The sequence below is a fragment of the Erithacus rubecula genome (genome assembly GCF_903797595.1).
Source record: "Erithacus rubecula genome assembly, chromosome: 13".
NCBI classification, from domain to species: domain Eukaryota; kingdom Metazoa; phylum Chordata; class Aves; order Passeriformes; family Muscicapidae; genus Erithacus; species Erithacus rubecula.
This window is the reverse complement of record NC_136665.1, coordinates 4,474,109-4,492,920: the sequence shown is the minus strand read 5'-3', so window position 1 is coordinate 4,492,920 and position 18,812 is coordinate 4,474,109. Positions and strand designations below refer to the sequence as shown.

General features: G+C 40.3%; 1 protein-coding gene across 12 annotated transcripts in view; it reads left to right on the top strand.

The window, feature by feature from the left end:
- Positions 1-18,812, top strand: part of DOCK3 (dedicator of cytokinesis 3) — a 188,122-nt gene that overhangs the window by 157,769 nt on the left and 11,541 nt on the right. For 9 of the 12 annotated variants that reach the window (XM_079317228.1, XM_079317224.1, XM_079317223.1 and 6 more), the window contains 12 exons: positions 2,147-2,233; positions 3,775-3,879; positions 7,637-7,778; positions 8,382-8,548; positions 9,064-9,150; positions 9,609-9,788; positions 10,730-10,813; positions 12,072-12,188; positions 12,590-12,711; positions 14,165-14,300; positions 14,845-14,926; positions 16,804-16,956. In XM_079317228.1, coding sequence (XP_079173354.1) covers positions 2,147-2,233; positions 3,775-3,879; positions 7,637-7,778; positions 8,382-8,548; positions 9,064-9,150; positions 9,609-9,788; positions 10,730-10,813; positions 12,072-12,188; positions 12,590-12,711; positions 14,165-14,300; positions 14,845-14,926; positions 16,804-16,956 — 1,462 coding nt within the window. The remainder of the gene's footprint in view (positions 1-2,146; positions 2,234-3,774; positions 3,880-7,636; positions 7,779-8,381; positions 8,549-9,063; positions 9,151-9,608; positions 9,789-10,729; positions 10,814-12,071; positions 12,189-12,589; positions 12,712-14,164; positions 14,301-14,844; positions 14,927-16,803; positions 16,957-18,812) is intronic. The other 3 variants (XM_079317220.1, XM_079317218.1, XM_079317227.1) reach the window with 1 other exon arrangement.

Here is an 18,812-nt window from a genome sequence, read left to right as displayed (position 1 = left end):
CAGGAAGTTATTTGAAGAGGGAAGTGACACTTGCATGTCACATGGAATTACAAATTAATTATCTTTATTGTGAAGATGTTACTCGTTAGCATCACAGATTTTAATACTGAAGCTCCAGTAACTTGGATATCCATTCATGCCTTTTCCTTTCAAATAGCTACAAACCATTTTCTCTTTAGGACATTACCTGTGTATTGTTTTTCTTCACTTCTTATCTCATCTTTTATCTGCAGAATACTCAGGTAGCACAGTGGAATTGCTTGGTGTGGAAACTGAAACAGAGAGCCTGAGTTAGGATGACAGGAATGGTATCAAGGTACATGTAGAAGAGGCAGTATATAGAGAAATCAGATGTGGTACCATGTTGCTAATTTAACTGACATCAGAAAAGGAGCATGAAAGGGTTATATCCCTCAGATCACCTGGAGGGAAAACAGCCAGTGATCTTTCTGCTTCTGTCCAGAACACAGATTAGAGAGTTAGGTAGGCTTTAGTCACAGCATCCCATTTGGAAGTAAGGCTGCTCACACTCCCCGTGGGGAAAAAAGCCATTTATTCCTGGCCAGATATTTTAGAAGTGAACATAGATCAACTGAGGACTGAAAATCTATGTATAGTATCTCTCTAAAGAACATGCTGCAACCATAAAAAATGCAGTGGTGTTTGAGTTTGCAAATACAAACATTTAACTGACTATGACCTCAATTCAGTGGATCAGCTTGTGTGTCATGGGCTTTGACAACCCATGGCAAAAATCCTGTTAATTTGAAATCACAAATACCTCACTAATATTCAGAGTAGTGAAGAAACTGTTTCAGTTCCTTTTCCTATTGTACCTACTGCTTTGTTCTAAAAAAATCTCATGCCTTCCATTCTCTCAAACTACAAATACTATCAGAACATCCAAATTGATTCTGGTACAATATTTTATTTAGCAAGTTTTTATTGAAGTTTTTGTAATTAACAGAAGCTAAAGAGCTGTAGTAAGGAACTGGTAGTAAGGAGAGAACAGACACTACAAATGTGAGCTTAAAGGGAAACACTGTAAACTGCCTCATGAATTAAATCAAACAGTGTAGACATTCACTTTTTTATGTGAAGATACATGTAACCAGAAAAACTCTTCCCATATTAAGTACTAATATTTTACATGATTGTTGTTAATGAGTGTTTACAATACTTATGTTTACAATAATTTACAATATTGCTATTAATATTCTTAAAACTTAAGGTGATAGTCTAACTCACACATTAATTTTGTTTTCACTACAGCAGGGTCCCTTGTAAGAAAACAGGTAAATTAGCCCAGTAATGCATAATAAAACTTAATCCAGTAAAGGTTCAACTGAGACATTGGTATTCTAAATCCTTTACCATAAGCATGGTAAGAAACAGCCACTTCCCTAAAAGGCTTCCAGTGTGTGCAGGTAAAAGGTGATGGAAAAGGAGATTTCAGTGTAAAACAAGCTCTCCAAAAAGCCACTTGAGCTAACAGGAGAGTCTTTGTCTCAGTGTGAGTGTGCCCAAAGTGAGTCTCTCCCTCCTGACCTCTGGGATGATGAGTATGGTGTGCTAGGAGAGATTTATCATGTGGGATTGGGAGCTGAAGAAATGAGTGTGGCTTTCTGAATATGGATATTGAGTAACTGCAGCAATGCAGGTCAGTTCTGAGGATGTTTTGTGTATTGGAGTGTTCCCACTGCCTGGTAGTTTGTGCTTTCAGTGGGAAGGAGCAGCCTGGGAAGGAGAGCACTTTGCTGGGGAGCCAAGCCCTAACTCTGTGCTCCAGGGAGTTCTAGTGCAGGAAGCAAAGGAGCTGTTTGGGGGTGGGTTGAAGGGGTGTCTAGCGCGAAGAAAAATTGTTAGTTTTATTATCTTTCTCCAGATAAGTTCCCAGTCTCATAAATGAAGTGCCAGAACAAGCAGTATGTGTGTGTAATTTCCACGGAACATATGCCTCTGTTCCCATCTTTTAGAAGGAACTGATGTGCTATTTAATGGAAATGGTTTCATCGCATTGCATTTTCACATCTAATCTCTGCCATTTCATACCAAATGAATTCCCAGAATTGTTTCCATGCTGCTCTCAGCTGAGCTGGCAGCAGCATTGTGTTTGCTGTGAGTGTGATTTGCTTTGGCCCTGCAGAGCTGGGAGTTTGGCATCCCGCTGTGCCGAGAACTGGCCATCCAGTACGAGAGCCTCTATGACTACCAGAGCCTCAGCTGGATCCGGGTAAGTGGCTGCACTGGCTCTCCTTGCACACTCTTGCATCGTTCCCCAGAGCATTTTGCTCTCCTGTCAGAGCATTCTGCATTTAAAAAAGAATCACAGTCCTTATAGAGCTCCATGCATTCACTGTGACTCCTTGCCATTGATTCCTATTGATGACGCTGTAGGTCCACTGGCAGCAGTAAAATCCCGTGAGTATATGAAGACAGCACACACACAGGAGCTGGGCTTACTATTGCAATAGCATATTTACATATATTTTTTGCATAAAATATCCTATTTTTTAATACATATTTTAATTCCAAAAGAATCAAGGGCAGCTTGTGCCACAGTGAGATAAGATGAATGAGAGAGAGAGTGAAGAAGGCAAACGTTTATGGCATTCTTATCAGTTTACAAGGGTCTGGTCCTTCTGGTACAACCCAACACATGATGAAATCAGGGCACATTTTCAGCATCATGCTTTAAGCAGAAAAAGCTGAGTTCATGTTGTTATTTAAAAACTTTCTGAATGTGAAAATAGTTCATCTCCTCCTGGAGTAGCATACATGTATCCAAATTTGCATGGATATACATAGTGGTTTAAATTCTCTTTCAAAAAAGTCCAGTTTATTTTTCTCTGAAGGCACCTGTCTAACAAGGTCTGATAAACTGTACTTCTTAAGAACCTGTTTTCTCCAAAGTGGCCCCAAACAGAGCACATGCCCAGCTTGGCTCTGCACTCTGTGCTATTCACATCACCACCACGTTCCTTGATGTTTCCCACAATGACTTTGAGACCTTCCCCTTTCTGGGAAAGGAGTTCATGTTTATGTTAACTGAGCATAAAGCAGGATGCAATATTGCAAGTTAGGGTTTTTTGCAGTGGAAGCAATGGTGTCAAACTGGTTCTTCTCCTTGAAGAGACACCTTTTGCTGCAGTGAAATTCCTGTGAGCCTTTCAACTGAGGTTTACTTTGCCACAGGTCTAGAAATCCCACTCTTGATCCCTGTTGGCACAATGCTACAAAACTAGTTACTGGAACTAGAAAAAAGTCCTTTTCCTCTTTCCAACCATCTTTTCCTTCCATGTTAAACCTTCTGGTGCACAGAGCTGTAGAAGATTTAATTTTATCCTTTTTCATGCCACTCAACTCAATTAAGTCAACCCCAATTAGATGTAATTTTCCAGGCAGCAGTATGGATTTTGATCTGTAGGAGAGAATAGGATATTGTGAGCAGGAAATGTGGATTTTAATCTCAGATTTGCCATTAATTCTGCAATGCAAAGAAAATTACATTCAAGACCTGTTTAATTTAAAATAAGATAAACCTGCAAAAATTCATATGTCATCTTCCAAAATATAAAATGAATATGGTAATATTCTAGTCTGTTCACCATGTAGACTGGTTTAATTAATAATTTTTATCTTTAACAGAATTTTGGTCTCTTCATAAAAAATTGCAGGGGTAAAAGAGTAATGTGATATTTCAATGAACCTTGAGTTGTTAATGTTTTAAGTGCAGCTTTAAGGGTCTGATAGAGCTATCTCTTTCCTCCACAGAAAATGGAAGCTACCTATTATGACAATATCATGGAACAGCAGCGCTTAGAACCGGAATTTTTCAGAGTTGGTTTTTATGGTCGAAAATTCCCATTTTTCCTGCGGGTAAGCCAAATTTATACAGGATGTGATAAAGTGACCAGACTCAGAGTAGCTCTTAAGGTTTTGTATTTTTATTTTGGAGATATAATGTCTACTATTCAGCATATTTTTTATGCCTGCACAAATAAAAACAGTTTTCTGGCTGAACTGAAGAACACGGTCCACTGGGAATGTTCTTGGGAATAGAGATCAGAAATTTGACTCATGCCACTGTGAATTTTGATGATCTGCAGATGCAGCACAAACTGCCTCTATATTAAGCAAAATGCTGTATTGCAGCAATGTTGGGTCATTACAACTAATTTTCATCATCTCAAATTATCACACTTTAAAAAAAGTCTCACTTGACAGAATTCTAATCCCAGCCTGATGACTCTTATGCTATGTGCAAGTGAAAATTTCCTCTCTTGAACAAAAAGCCAAACAGCTTCTTTGGACACGTCCTCACTTGGAGCTCATTGTCTGCTGTGTACCAATCCATTTGAAAAGTGTAATTTTCTTCTTTTCCTAATGAGGAATCAAACTTTAAATGGGTATTTGTTTATACAATGTCTTGTTGCTAGTTTAGAGCAAGGAAGGAATATAATCTGACAAGTGCTCCAAGAGCTGCCTGCAAATTGATGGCAGATGCCATCGAATGTGACAGGACAAGGTAACTGGGAGCTTTCAAGGACTGGAGGTGCATGGTTTGTGTTCTCTTTGAAGGAATGGTTTGACAAGAGGTGGCACCAATTGAGGTACATAGGGTGAAGCCATACAAAGCCAAGCCATTTTGAAAGCTGTCCTCTTCCCTGATTATGAAGTTGTTTGTTGTTTTTTTTAACAAGGATTTCAACATTATCTTTTAATGGAAACACAGACAGGGGTAATAAAGGCAAGTTGAAATTAGCCAAGGAAAAGAAATACCAGCAGATAAAGGGTGATGGTTTCATGTAACAGTACCAGAATCAGAGAGTCACAGAATCATTTAGGTTGGAAAAAGCCTCCAAGATCACTGATCCAACCTTTGACCAATCACTACTTTGTCAACCAGACCATGGCACCAAGTGCCACGTCCAGTAGTTTCTTGAACACCTCCAGGGATGGTGACTTCATCAACCCCCAAGCAGCCCCTTCCAATGCCTGACAACCCCTTTCCATGAAGAAATTCTTCCTGATGTCCAGCCTGAACATTCCCTGGTGCATCTTGAGGCAGTTTCTTTTCCTGTCCCTTGTTCCCTAGGAGCAGAGCCTGATCCCCACCTGGCTACCACTTCCTGTCAGGGAGTTGTAGAGGGTGAGAAGGTCCCCTTGAGCCTCCTTTTCTCCAGTCTGAGCCCCTCTTCCCTCAGCTGCTCCTCCCAGAATGCAGACTGCAGCAGCCTGAAGCAGTGTGTGGAACACCCCTGCAGAGGAATCCAAAGTACAGGTGCTGCAGTGTGAACCCAGAGCTGCCCTTTCATGAAGGTCTCCAAAGAAAACTAACAATTCCTGGTTTTTATATCTAACAACAAACGTTTCAGCAAGGGAGTGCCAACACAGTCATCATGGCACACAAGCATTCCTAACATCTGAAGTACTGTCAGTGACTGGAGTTTATCTTTTTATCTTGTGGATCCTCACTTTTACCTGGGATCCTGCATGGCTGAGGTGTTTGACACTGCTTGAGCTTCTGTGCTCAGCCCTGACTCTCTGCAGAGTGCTGTAACAATGTGGATCCTTGGCTGGAGACATAAGCAGTGAACACGAGCGTACATAATTATAATCCTTGTTAATTCTGCAATTATATTTGGTAGCAGTACTTCTGATAGCAGATTACTAATGTAGCAATCTCATTAAAAGTCATCCTCCTCCTTTCTCTCCCTAATGATCCATACAGCACACACATTGTGGAGCACAGACTAAGCCCATTAGCAGTCACATCAGCATGGATCACACTGTAAAGAGATTGGAAGCAGCTATTCTAGAGAAGAAAAAGATTTACATGGATTTAAAATCTTCAAATGGATATGGGAGTGATTTAAATTGATCAAATAACTCCAAGCCCTTTTCTCATGTATTTTTCTATTGCTGTAAAGCTTAAGACAGAAAATAGCCACTTTTTTCTACATCTTTGATTTTTGAAGATCCTTTGTCTAGAAAAGTAATTGTTCCTGTTTCTATGAATTCTGCATCTATTTCTAGCCTTCCTATATAAGTAAATTTAAATTAAGACTGTCCATATCTTCCATCTACCAGAAGTTCAAGGCCTGACAAGCCTTGATTTGAGATCTTGTGTTGGCATCTGTCTGAAAAGTATTCTTAAATTTAGCTTTGAGGTGTTTTCAGGGCATTATTTTTAGAAGCACAATAAGTTTATTTATAGACTTACAGTTTTCTAGATTGCTGCAATCAAAAGCTAAAACAGAGAATGCAGTAAGTGTCATGAAGAGATTCACCTTCAAACATGGGCTCACTCCAGATTTAATAATAGCTGCAAAGTTTGAGTTTTACAGACTGAACTGTCAAGATTCATCACGTCATTATTCTCCCAGTCCATTGGTTGCTGTGACTGATGCATACAAAGTGACACATGTCACAGTCAGAACATGAGATTCTTTCCATAAAGCTGAAATGCAAATCCAAAGATAACAACTCCTTGGCTGTATTTTATGATCTGGTTTTGCTACTTTTCCCTTCAATTTTGCTACGAGATCAAGAACTGCTTGACTGAATCCCTTTTCCAGAGCAATTAAAAACACATTCTTGAATATACTGAAGCTTCTAAATGCAAGAAATAAAAGGCTGTTCTTGTTTGTTAAAGTTTTTAATTGTTTCATGAAGGTGAAAACTCTCCCTGTTTTTCTAGTTATTATGTGGATGAGAGTTTAAACTACCAGAATTAGAGAATTTGCCTGCTTTGATTGGACTTGAACCAGGAGATATTAACACTGATGATATTTGTGGTTTGTGAGGGTTAAGACACTGGAATACAATCTTTCTGACACTAAAGACTTTAGAAATCCTGTATTGTGCTGTTTGGAGTTAGAGAGAGATGGCTCAAAAAGCATCCAAGAGCTCTGCACAAGTGGTTTAATGCCTCAAGAGTCATATCTAAATGCAGTTTTCCATTATTAGCAGAAATGAAATTTTGTTCATCAAGAGGAAAGTGCTTTTAGGGCCAAAGGGGAATTTGTTAAGTGGCCACTGAGAATTCTTGGTAAAGCTTTTCTGTATTACTGCACTGTAGACAGGGGAGTTCCTGAGCATGTATTGTTCATCACAATCAGGCCTGAGTTGTATGGCTGTGATAATACAGCAGTGATTAAACAGCGATTTTTGTGAATAGTTTGTAGCAACTTCTCTCTAAAGAGAACTGATAAAATGATAAACATATATCAGGACTTTTATCCATCTGGTGTAAATTGTATTTGACAGCAGCTTTCCTATCGTAGAACAGCCAAGTTGGTGACTTGTTAGTTGATACATTTCAGTATAGACAATTAAAAGTTGTGCATTTTCTGAAAAGCAGGTAAGAAGGGACCACAAGACTGAAATGCTGGTTGTGCCCGAATCACAGACATTGTGCTGTTCAGAGATCAGTGGAACAGTCTCCTCATTCATCACTTCTTCATGAATACATTGTAAAGAAAAAGGAAGGGATAAAATACATCTACTCTCACATTAGCATATTGCCACTGTCATTTATCTTTGGTTTTGAAGTAACATTCAAAGTGATATAGAAGTCAATAGAATTTCACTTACTTTTAAGGACACTAATTGATGCTTGTCCCTCTTGCAGAACAAAGAATATGTGTGTCGGGGCCACGACTATGAGAGGCTGGAAGCCTTCCAGCAGAGGATGCTGAGCGAGTTCCCCCAGGCCATTGCAATGCAGCACCCCAACCACCCCGACGACTCCATATTGCAGTGTGATGCCCAGTGTATCCTTCTGTAAAATGGCAAACTCTCCTGGAGCTGGGGCACAGCACAGACGTGGAGCTGGGTATGGACAAAACCAGACCCTGTCTGCAGCAGACAGTAACTGATTCATTGTGGGACGTGGTGTTAGAGAGGGCACTTACTTTTTATTTGGGGAGTAATGCAGGTAATGTTCCATGTAAAAGGGAAAGGCCTGTGCTTGGTCATTACCAATAGCACCAGCACCACAAACAGTTTGTGTCTCCTTAGGAGTATTCCTGTTTTGCAATTTCTCTTTCTTTAAAACTGCTGAACCTTTTTATATCCAAGGCTTTGAATCTCATTCTTCTCATACTCACCTGCACTGGGATTTGGTACACCCAGTACAACCCTCAGTGCATTTAAGGACTGTACCACATCACATTTAAGGGGGCTGCAGGCAGTTTGAAGAGCTTGGTCATGAAACCCACACTACTTGGCATCTGAGAGAAGAGCATGTACAGTGTGTGGGATTTGAACCGTAAGGACACTGTCAGCAAATGGAACTCCTCTCCTGTGTGGTTGCTGTCTCCTATTTGTCTTTCCTAACACGTGGATAAAGCTTTCTTTGACTGCACAATTACCAGACTTACAGATCTATGCAGTGACTCCCATCCCAGACAATATAGACGTGCTGCAAATGGACCGTGTCCCTGATCGCATCAAGAGCTTTTACCGCGTCAACAACATCCGCAAGTTCCGCTACGACAGACCCTTCCACAAGGGCCCCAAGGACAAGGAGAACGAGTTCAAGGTACCAGTAGCAATAAGCAGTGTTTAAGTGTTCATCTCTTGAATATTGCCTTGTTATTTTATGCTGATAGAGCCTTTCAGGTAATCCTGATTTGACAGCCACAGTAACTCAAGTAACAGGTTAAGTCCATGGCTGATTGAATACTGCTGAGTTCTGACCCGATTAAAGCATTGTCCAATTTAAAGGTGAGTTCTTTGAGTGCCAGGAGACACTGTTTATTTGGCTGGACTATTTTTTTATTACTGACACATAGGTCTACAATGTCTTTTTGGGTCCCATGGCACAACTAGTGATTGGTCAAGCTTTAAAAATTAATAGAAATGTTGAATGCGTTGTTTCAAACATACTGAATTCCTGGTTTGTTGTTTAAGTGACTTTCAGGAAGACTTCTAGAGAATTAATGTTTGGGAGATTAATGCATTCTTTTCTGAGCCTTGTCCCCTTCACACCTGTATTGAGTGCAGAGGATGTGGTTCTGATTCCCTGTTCCTCACAGCCTCAATTACTCCTTGCAGAGCTTGTGGATTGAACGCACCACTCTGACCCTGACTCACAGTTTGCCTGGGATCTCTCGTTGGTTTGAAGTGGAGAGAAGAGAACTGGTAACATTTATAATTCCTATAATTGGGGGTTGAAATGATGAGTTACTGAGGACATGGGATAGACAGCTTAAAACTTGTTGGGCTGCAATCTTGAAGCTTAAAATTGTGTGTACCAAGGATTAAATACATCCTTTTTCTACCACTTCATCTAAATAATTGCTGAATGTAACCAGGGGAATTGTATGAGCTAATAGTATAATGGAGACAGTGCCAAAAAGATGGAGTAATTGCATTGCTGCCATGTCTTCAGTATATAGAAAGACATCTATTATTGCAACCAAGTGACCTGAAATCCAGCACTGCCAACAGTGGAGTTTGTTAATGTAGCTAATTTTCTACAAAGCAGTAAAAGTGAAGGGAGCTCACTGAACAATCCTGGAGTGTCATTTTATTACAAGGAAGATAATAAATCTCAGTGAAGTGTCCATGGAATTAAAGTATATTTTATTGCCTTTGAGGTTGAAGTAAGTCCTTTGGAAAATGCCATTCAAGTGGTTGAGAACAAAAACCAGGAGCTGAGGACACTGATAAGCCAGTACCAGCATAAACAAATGCATGGCAACATTAATCTTCTCAGCATGTGTCTGAACGGAGTGATTGATGCCGCCGTTAACGGGGGAATTGCGCGCTACCAGGAGGTGAGCAGGGCTCTGCTTCCCACTGAGTATCACCCTTCCTCAGTTTCATTTGCATTTCTGTTTCAATGACAGCATGGCTTAAGAAGGTAAGAAATTCTAAAGCTGGGGTTACACCCCCTACTCAGTTATTATGCATCAGTGCTTGCATAGCCACATGCAAGGAGGCTGCAGGGCTGGAGCTGGGATCTCACATGGAAATAGGTACAGGTAACAGCAAAGATGACACTTGGCTTACCTGGAAATCCTCATTTGGCAGGTAAAACAGTGAAGCAGCTTTTTTAATACTATTTATATTATAAATTCATTTTGAAATAGAGGCTGTGGGACTGGTGGTAGCTGATGAGGTCTGGAATCAGGCAAAAACACTAATACATGCTATTGAACCATTATCTTTGCTGATGGGCTAATTTCACACTCACTGTAGAACTAAAATGATGTTAAATACAGTATGTTATCCAGCATAATCTCTGGCAAGCTGTTGCTTAAACTGAGCATTGCAAAATGTAGAATTAAGGTAAAATACTGAGAAATTGCAGCAGTGGTTCAGGGGTGCCTTTGCAACGGAGCCGTGGAGAGAACGCTCTTCAGGCTTTACATTAGTTGCCAATTTACTCATGAAATCCTTTTAGCTTTAGGCAGGTATGTGAAGGAAACCATAAAATTCAAATAACTGGAAGATACAAGGCTTAGTGGTATTGCACATCACTGTCACAAGGGGAAACTTGGTCAGAGTCATGATTCAACAGAATTGTTTCAGCTGCAAAGACCATTTTCTCTGCACCCTAGAGTGCTAAAAACTAATAAAATTAAGCTCTGCTGTTATCTTAATATATTTAATTTTCCTAAGATTTTTGGACCTTTTCCTTTCATCCTTTGACTCCAAGTTATAATGAAACACCTTCCCATAAGCAAAAGGCACTTTCTTTTTTCTTTTCCTGCAGGCCTTTTTTGATAAGGATTATATCACAAAGCACCCTGGAGATGCAGAAAAGATCACTCAGCTCAAGGAACTCATGCAGGAACAGGTACTGTTTTTCAGGTGCAGAAGAAAATTGCTACATTGTCTGAATTCATCAGCAGTCAGTCTAAACATCAGGTCCAACTGATTCATTCAGAAGCAAAGATTTTTGGTACAGGAGATCTAAATACATTCAAACAAAAAACAAGAGGGAGGTGGGCAAGGAGACTATGACAAGCCACTCACTTTATGGGAGGTGAGGTGAAGCTCAGCTGAAAGTACATTAATTTGGTTTTCTACATGTATGATCCAATAGACATCTTGCTGCATTTCAAGCCTGCCATTCCTTTTTGGCATTTTGAACCATGTCTTCCTAGCAAATTTCAAATATAATCAGAGGCAGGACAGGTCAGGCTTGAGATTAAAGTGGCAGAGCCACATATGAAAACTTAATGTCTATTTATATTATCTGCAGTTTTATTTTTCTATAGTGTCTCCTTGAAACATCTTGGTAGATAAAGCTGTGGGATGCTTTGATGGGAATGAAATAAGATAATCACTTCCCTCTTAACTGAAAGTTTGGCAAGATACACCTCATTAAACAATGTGCCCAAATCTGAATAGAGCTACTAGGCCTTGTTCTTCAATAAATCACTGCATTGCATTTCAGATTCCCCATCTGCAAAGTAATGCTTATCTCCCTTCAATCCTCAGGAGATGTTTGAAGATTAATTAGTTATTGTTTATACAGACTTTGGATCATGTAGGGAATTACCTACATCTTAAGCCTCCTATCATTGCTATTTTCTTTCATCTGAGACCTTATATAATCTCATCCAATCATGAATATTATATGTTTGACCTTTGAAAAAGTGACCTTTAGAAGTAACTAATGAGGAACAGGAGGAGTGACTGCATGTGCCACACTGCTGCTGTTCATCTCAATTATCAGAAACTCCTTTCAGAAGTCTCTGCTGGCAGCTCAAACCCCATCCCTGGCACTGGGAGGAGTTTTTGTCCCAGGGCATTATCTATGTGAGGGCATAATGCTGTTCACTCTGCAGAGAGAGTCTAGCTGGTAGTTTTTTGCAGTTATCTCCTAAGAAAAGCAATGCAACATGACACAAATGTACTTGTCTCACACTTAAATACTTGTTGGAGTAGTAAGAACTTGCCAGGACTCCAAGGCTTGATTAATTACCAGCATTCTTGTAATGGACAGTGGCATATTCCTTGCACATTGCCAGAACTGCAGGGCAGGCTTTTATTCTCTCTCTTAGACACAATTTATTTGTGTTTCTGATGTTGCATTTTCTTTTTCACAGGTCCATGTCCTAGGCGTGGGTCTGGCAGTCCATGAGAAATTTGTACACCCTGAAATGCGTCCCCTGCATAAGAAACTGATAGATCAGTTCCAGATGATGAGATCCAGCCTGTACCATGTAAGCCAACAGTCACTTTGCCATTTTTGAATTATATGATTAAACATCTGTCAGTTGCAGTAAGGTTCACAAAAGAACTGGGCTGATAAAGCATTGATTGAACCTACTGGACTGCCAAATTACCAAAGGAATTCTTGATTTTTGTGCAAGAAGGCAGTGGTCGAAAATATGCTAACTCAGCCTTTCAACAAGAATTGTTAATATTTGTATGTTCTTTGCTCTATCACAGAGCAGTTGTAAAGCCTAATTTTCAGTTGCTATCTCACATGGGAGAAAATTATGTAAGACAGAGGAAGATTAACAGGTGTGGGATGTTCCCTTTAAAAGAAGTGCCATAATTGGAAGCAGCATGAATGAAGAAGGAGTGCAGTTTTCCATGGCTGACTGTGTTTGCTCTGCAGGAGTTACCTGGCTTGGATAAGCTGAGCCCAGCCTGCTCTGGCTCCAGCACCCCCCGCAGCAACGTGCTGGTGTCCCACGGCCCCATGAGCCCAGAGAGCATCAAGCTGGTGCATCGACACAGGTAACCCCCTCCTAACCCCCTCTTCCTCCAAACATCATGGGGCTCTGCACGCTCTTCCACCAGGGCTCCAGGATCTGAGCATGAGTTTAGGCAGAAGTGCCTTTTGTCTTCCTTCAGAGCAAATTATTAAAGTTGAAGAATTGGAATAAGAAAGTTGAGAAATCCAACTTGCAGCAAATGCTGAACACCTCCAGGTGTGTGACTCCATCACTTACTCTAGAGGCAGAAACACAAATCTGCCACTCAGTTCTTCAGACTCAATCTGACTTTGGAGGTCCCAACCTCTCCTGCTTCTGTTGCACCAACAGCAAATAACTGGGTCCTTATCTACCATAAAAGGAAAATTGCATGGCTTGTTTTATAACACAACTCAATATGTACCCATTTTGAAGGATCAAAATTGTTAACATCATTATTTTTATTATTCTGACCAAACCAGAAATCAAATACAAGAAAAGCTGCCATGGTGTTTTGATCAGTATACAGAAAAATGACCCTGTGGTGCTTTTTCAAACTTACTGCCCATATATTAAATCTGAGATAATGACAGAGGATAAAAACTGGGATTATAAGGAAAAAATAGTTTTTTTATATTCAGCCAACGTTGCTTATTTGAAAATGCTAATTGCTTTTCTGTGTTTATTTTTATTTTTGGGTTACTGTATTTTAGCTGGTTTTAAAGGCTGGCATAAAAAGCTGTGGAAAGTTGTCCATGAACCCAGAATGGTGACATTCTTTATGCTATTAAAATTATTATGCTACTAAAATGAGTAGCTTATACTGCTCCCATGGCTTAGCAGTTGACAAACAGTGTCTGGGAGATAACATTTTTTTTCCTCAAAATTCCTCACTTTGTAAAGGCTTTTTTAGTTTTTAGGACAAACTAGGGAGACTTTGTCACTAGAGTGACAAAGAAAAGTTCATTCCCTGAGGGAGATCAGGGTGCAGCCTGCACACCAGCTGGGTTGTATTAATTTACTGTCAGCTACAAAATTGCTTTTAACTGTAATGCTGAGGCCCAGTGCATGCAATAAGGACAACTGGGTTTTGACCTGTGTGTCTTGTGCTTGGATTTCTCTGGAATGTTTTTTTTTAAGCTGCTCCCACTCACTTTAGCATTAAAAATGAGAGTGGTTTCAGTGTGTTCTGTTATAAACTAAACAAATATGCACCTAAAGTCATGATGTGACATTACCCAGTGTTGGGGTTCTGAAATTCATCATCCTATGTACTATTCTGTTGTACCTGTAATCTTCTTGTCACTTCTTTCATATTTACTCACATTTATAGATTTGTTTGGGCTTATTTGGCCTGATTTTTCAAAAGTCTTTGACATCTAGAGTGACCTAAAGCAGCAGGTAATTGCAGGTAGTTATTAGTTTGGAAAAAAATCAGGCTTCACAAACAGGTTCAAAAATTAATGAATTGAATTTTTCGCTGTGTGTTTTTCCAGCCCACTGAACATGCTTGGCTCAGTGCGACACTCCTCATCCTCTCTGTCGTCACACACCTCCAGTGAAACAGGAAACCTGGTTATCCTGACAGACAGTTCTGTGGGGGAGACTGCTGAGGATATGTACCACATGCAGGTACAGCTCCAGCACAGCCAGCAGCAGTGCCTGGGAACAGCAGGGAACTTGTTCCAGAGGGTTTTGCTTAGGAGCAGTACACCTTACCTGTGCACATGCTCAGATCTGTCTGTGATATTTTTTTCAAAAGAACTGAATAGGTAGAATGTAACATTCTTCAAGAAAGATGAGAGGAGTAACTCACTAGATTAACTTCAGGAAGAAATCTCCTGTGTACTGTGGTGCACAGTACTGCAGTCCAAGGTCACTCTGCTGCTTTCAGAAAGTGACATTTTTGTCCCATTTTGTTTACCTGCCCGTTGAACATGTGCAGTCAGTGCTGCTCTTGCTTTGGGGAGGTGGAACAAGTCCCACAGTGCAGGTTAACAGTGGGCTGCACTGAAGCTGGGCAGAGGCTGCCCTGGCTCATCCCAGACAGTTAAATCCCTTAGGCACTGGTGCACTCACATCTCTCTCATGGTTTCTCTGCCTCCTGCAGCTTGTCTACCCTAAGCCCAGGTACCAAGGTTCAGTCACCAATGTCTCTGTTTTATCCTCATCCCAGGCTAGTCCTTCCACCTCCAGCCTGAGCTCCACTCACTCGGCACCATCGCAGATGATTAACTCTGCCCCTTCCAGTGCTCGAGGTAAGCATGGACAGGCCTGATGGGGGCCCTGCAGGTGTCCCCCAAACCTGGCAACCCTGCTGACTTACAGGTGAAACACCACCTACACTGACATCTAACACTGTTTGTCTTCTGGACATGTAAATAGCTCTTCAATACTTTTTCTTTACAAACGGTTTAATTCTCCATTTAAGTATTTTTTCATCTGTATTATGAATGTATTTCTAATCCATGCTGATTTCAGGCAGTTGCATTTCATAATGATTTCCACTGTTCCACCACAAAGTTGTGGCAGGCAACCTAGAGGAAAATGAGAATAGTCCTTGGTATAGAACTTAAAAGAGAGATCATGAAGACAAAGAAATCATTTTACAAACTTAAAGAAATTATGACAAAAAAGGACTTGAGGCAGTTTAGCAGAAACATGTATACAAAAGTAGATATATAGGATGGATGTTGAAAGATATGAATTTTAAACAATTAAGATAAAGAAGGGCTTCCCTGTTAGGAAATTCTTGAAGAAAGGAAAAACACAAAAGCAGACTCTGGGGGTACTCATGTTGCTTTTCTGTTACAGTAGCTGGTCTTGATATTGCTAATTATTTTCTTCTCCAGCTGAAGCAAAACCACTCCCCGTGAACTGACTTTCATAACTTCTCTTCAAGGTTTTAGGTTTTTTCCTCTTACTTTGGATTCTCAGTTGCAGGTTCTACACCTTTTTTTTTCACAGGCATCTGAAGAAGGTGTCCAGGATATAGTCAAAGATTGAGGCTGATATTTAAATCTTACCCCCTTTTCCATATAGGGGAATTCTGTGTCTCCTGATGGAGAGGGAATGTGGAGAAAAGTCCTTTCTCTCAAGCAGTCCTGAGGCTTTTTTGCTCCATCTGCCAGTAAAATCCTAATTGACTGGCTGTTGTTGTGGCACAGATGCAGGAAGGTGATTTAATTGAGGGATCAAATGGAGTGGGAAGGTGAGAAGTGAACATCTTCAAATAAAGGCAAATAGCTGCACTAATTACCAAGGGCTGGAAGGAGAATCATGACAAACAGTAACCAGGTGAAACTGGAATAACAGGAAATGGAACTGAGGAGAGGGCTATCATGTCAGGAGGAAGTCCCTAAGTGGATGTGCCTCAGCTGGCATGTGAATCTTCGGGGGGATCTGAAGGGTTTGGTGCTGTACTGTTTCATGCTGTTTTCCACTTTAGCAGTCCAGTGAGAGGCTCACAGTGACAGGCTGTGACAGGCTGTGACAATCTTTCTGAGCCTGATGACTGCACAGCATCACCAGCTTCCCTCTTTACGGTATTATTCACTGTTGCTTAGAAACCAACGTGCTGAATGCTCCAAAGGGTCTGGGCTGCTGGGTGAGCCAACAGCACCTCCCAGGGATGGGAGCCAGACACATTTCAGATGGGAACCAGTAAGAGAAGTAATGAGTTTGAGAAATATTTATGTAGCCTGTGATACAATTTTTCTTCTCTGCTGTTCTGTTCATTTTTAAATTAGGTGAGCACAGCATTCAGACATTACCCACTGGTGGGATTTCACTTCTAGTAAGGTCTCAGATGCAATCTGTGTTTCCCAGTGTGCCACTCACTGTTCTGGTTATTACAACATTGCTGTTGGAAATGGAGCTGTTCCTAAAGACAAAAAGCCCTTACACTTAAATTCCAGTGTGGTAATGTAGCTGTATTCTTCTCCTTGGTGATTTTTCCTTTTGTTTTGTTTTTTTTTAACTGGGTGAATTTGATGCTTGTGAAAATGAGACCAGTATCACTGGCTGGAGCGAGGTACTTCACAGACATGACATGTGCAGCTCTGCCAATGCACCTCTATCCTTTTTTTTTTTTTCCCTTTTTTTTTGGTATTTATTTATATTCTTTTTAATTTAGCGCTGGTGAAAGGTGCTGGATTGACCCCACTGGAGGCTGAAGCCCTCTATTTACCCACAGAGCAGATACAGCATGGGCGGCAGCTGTGCAAGTTCCCCCACGCTGCCCCCAGCCATGTGCCTCATCTCTGTCCTGGAGGGACCACCTCTAGAGGTGAGAGGAGAGTCCAGTCTCCATGACCCATCCAACCCCTGGCCTTTCTGCTGAGACTGCCAACAAAGCTACGAGAGTCACGATGCTGCAGCTGAACACTTGTCAGATGGGAAGTGGACAAAGCCCAACAATTCATTTCATAAAGCCACCTAAATTTATCATCTTAACATCTTTGTCACCTGTGGCTTTAACCTAAGCATGGTTGGGCAGGATTTCTAGGGTTTGGCCTGATTTTTTTAAATGCTTCTCTCATTTATTCAAATCATAGTGCAGGTACTTAGAATACCTTCTCTGTTTTACTGCAGAGTCCTTTCCTGGGAAAATGGGTATCTTTATAACAAATTAGTTCCATTAGTGACAAAAGGAAGCCATGGCCTTTTCTATTAAGAATCCAACAGAAATTTAAATTGTTCTCCACTTCCAAAAAATTACCTTTTTATGGATCTTTAAAACAGCAACACAGATGATTATTTGGTTTGTCCAAAGAAAATAAGTAAGCTATTAATCTAAAAGAATTTTTTAAAGGATAATCATCAGGAAGGTTGATCAATTATTAGATTTTATCACTGAACTGCAGATTAAAGCACAAAAATTTACACTAGTTATAATATACACAAGTTACAGCAGAAGTCTTAAATAGAACTAAAATCAGAATAATGCAAGAATTTGCTAATTCTGTGCTAAGAACAGACATTAGTAGTTACTCTTTATTACAAACAATGTATCTCAGTTTTCACCCAGCTTGACCCATGAATAGCTCCTTCCCTGTCAGGGGAGCACCACTGTTGTTGTGTAAAAGGTCAATAAGAAATTCAGTTCAGTTTGGCTCCATTTGCAGTGGCTCATGAGGCACTGCTGAACTTTACTGCAGTTAAAAGATTACACAAGCCAGGATTCACAAAGTGAGAAACTGTAACTCAAAAAGGCCCAGAAAGAGCTAGGAGTGAGTTAGGGTTTGTCAGTAATTTAATTTAAAATGCAGTTAGAATTCCTCCAATGCACTCAAAAAGCAACTCCCACATGACACTTGGCTGGCCTCTAAAGGCATCCCTACTGCTTCCTCAACACTGCCCCTCATTAAGGTGTAGAAAAATGAGTCCTGGTGTCTTATACAGCACTCTGCAAGAATATATATACTTAATTAAAACTTCTTTTTTAATAAAAAAATTACAATTTGGTGCAGGAACAAACTTTTCATAACTATAATAAAAATTATGAACCAGGAGAAGAGATTCAATGAGTTTGGAGTTTACATTAATGTTCAGTTTATTCCTCAAAATTAATACTTGTCACAAGTGGATTAACATATTTATAATAAAAAGCAAAACTATCTGTGGCTTTAGCACAGGTTTTCCTTTCTCACTAGCAAGTACCCACAGTGCTGCACACATCAAGTGCACCAAGTTACATGCTTAAAGGAGCAAGCCTGGCACATGCTGCAGTATTTTATTATGGCTACTGGCTGCTCTGGAAGTTTTAAAGGCTGTTTTTTATTTTGTTTTTTAAGTTCTGCCAGTTCCTGAAAGGAGCCGTGGTTATTGTGCTCTCTATCTGTCCAAAGCAGCAATACTTAAATTTTGTTTGCAGATTGAACACTTGGCATAATCTATTACCATTTTTATAGCTATAGTTAATGACAAATTTAGGGTACCTGTTTTTTAGACTACACTCTGCCAGCACACAAGGGATTTCTCAGGTCCTGCAGTCCAAGGTCTTTGGAAGCTGTAATCCCCTATAAACTGACAGCAGATAGGTGGTTTGCATCTTTGATATAAAAGAGCAAGGATGACAATATCAATAAAAAGGGGAAAGTTAGCAGTGTAGGTTGTGCTGTGCTGGAGTTCTGGGCACACCTA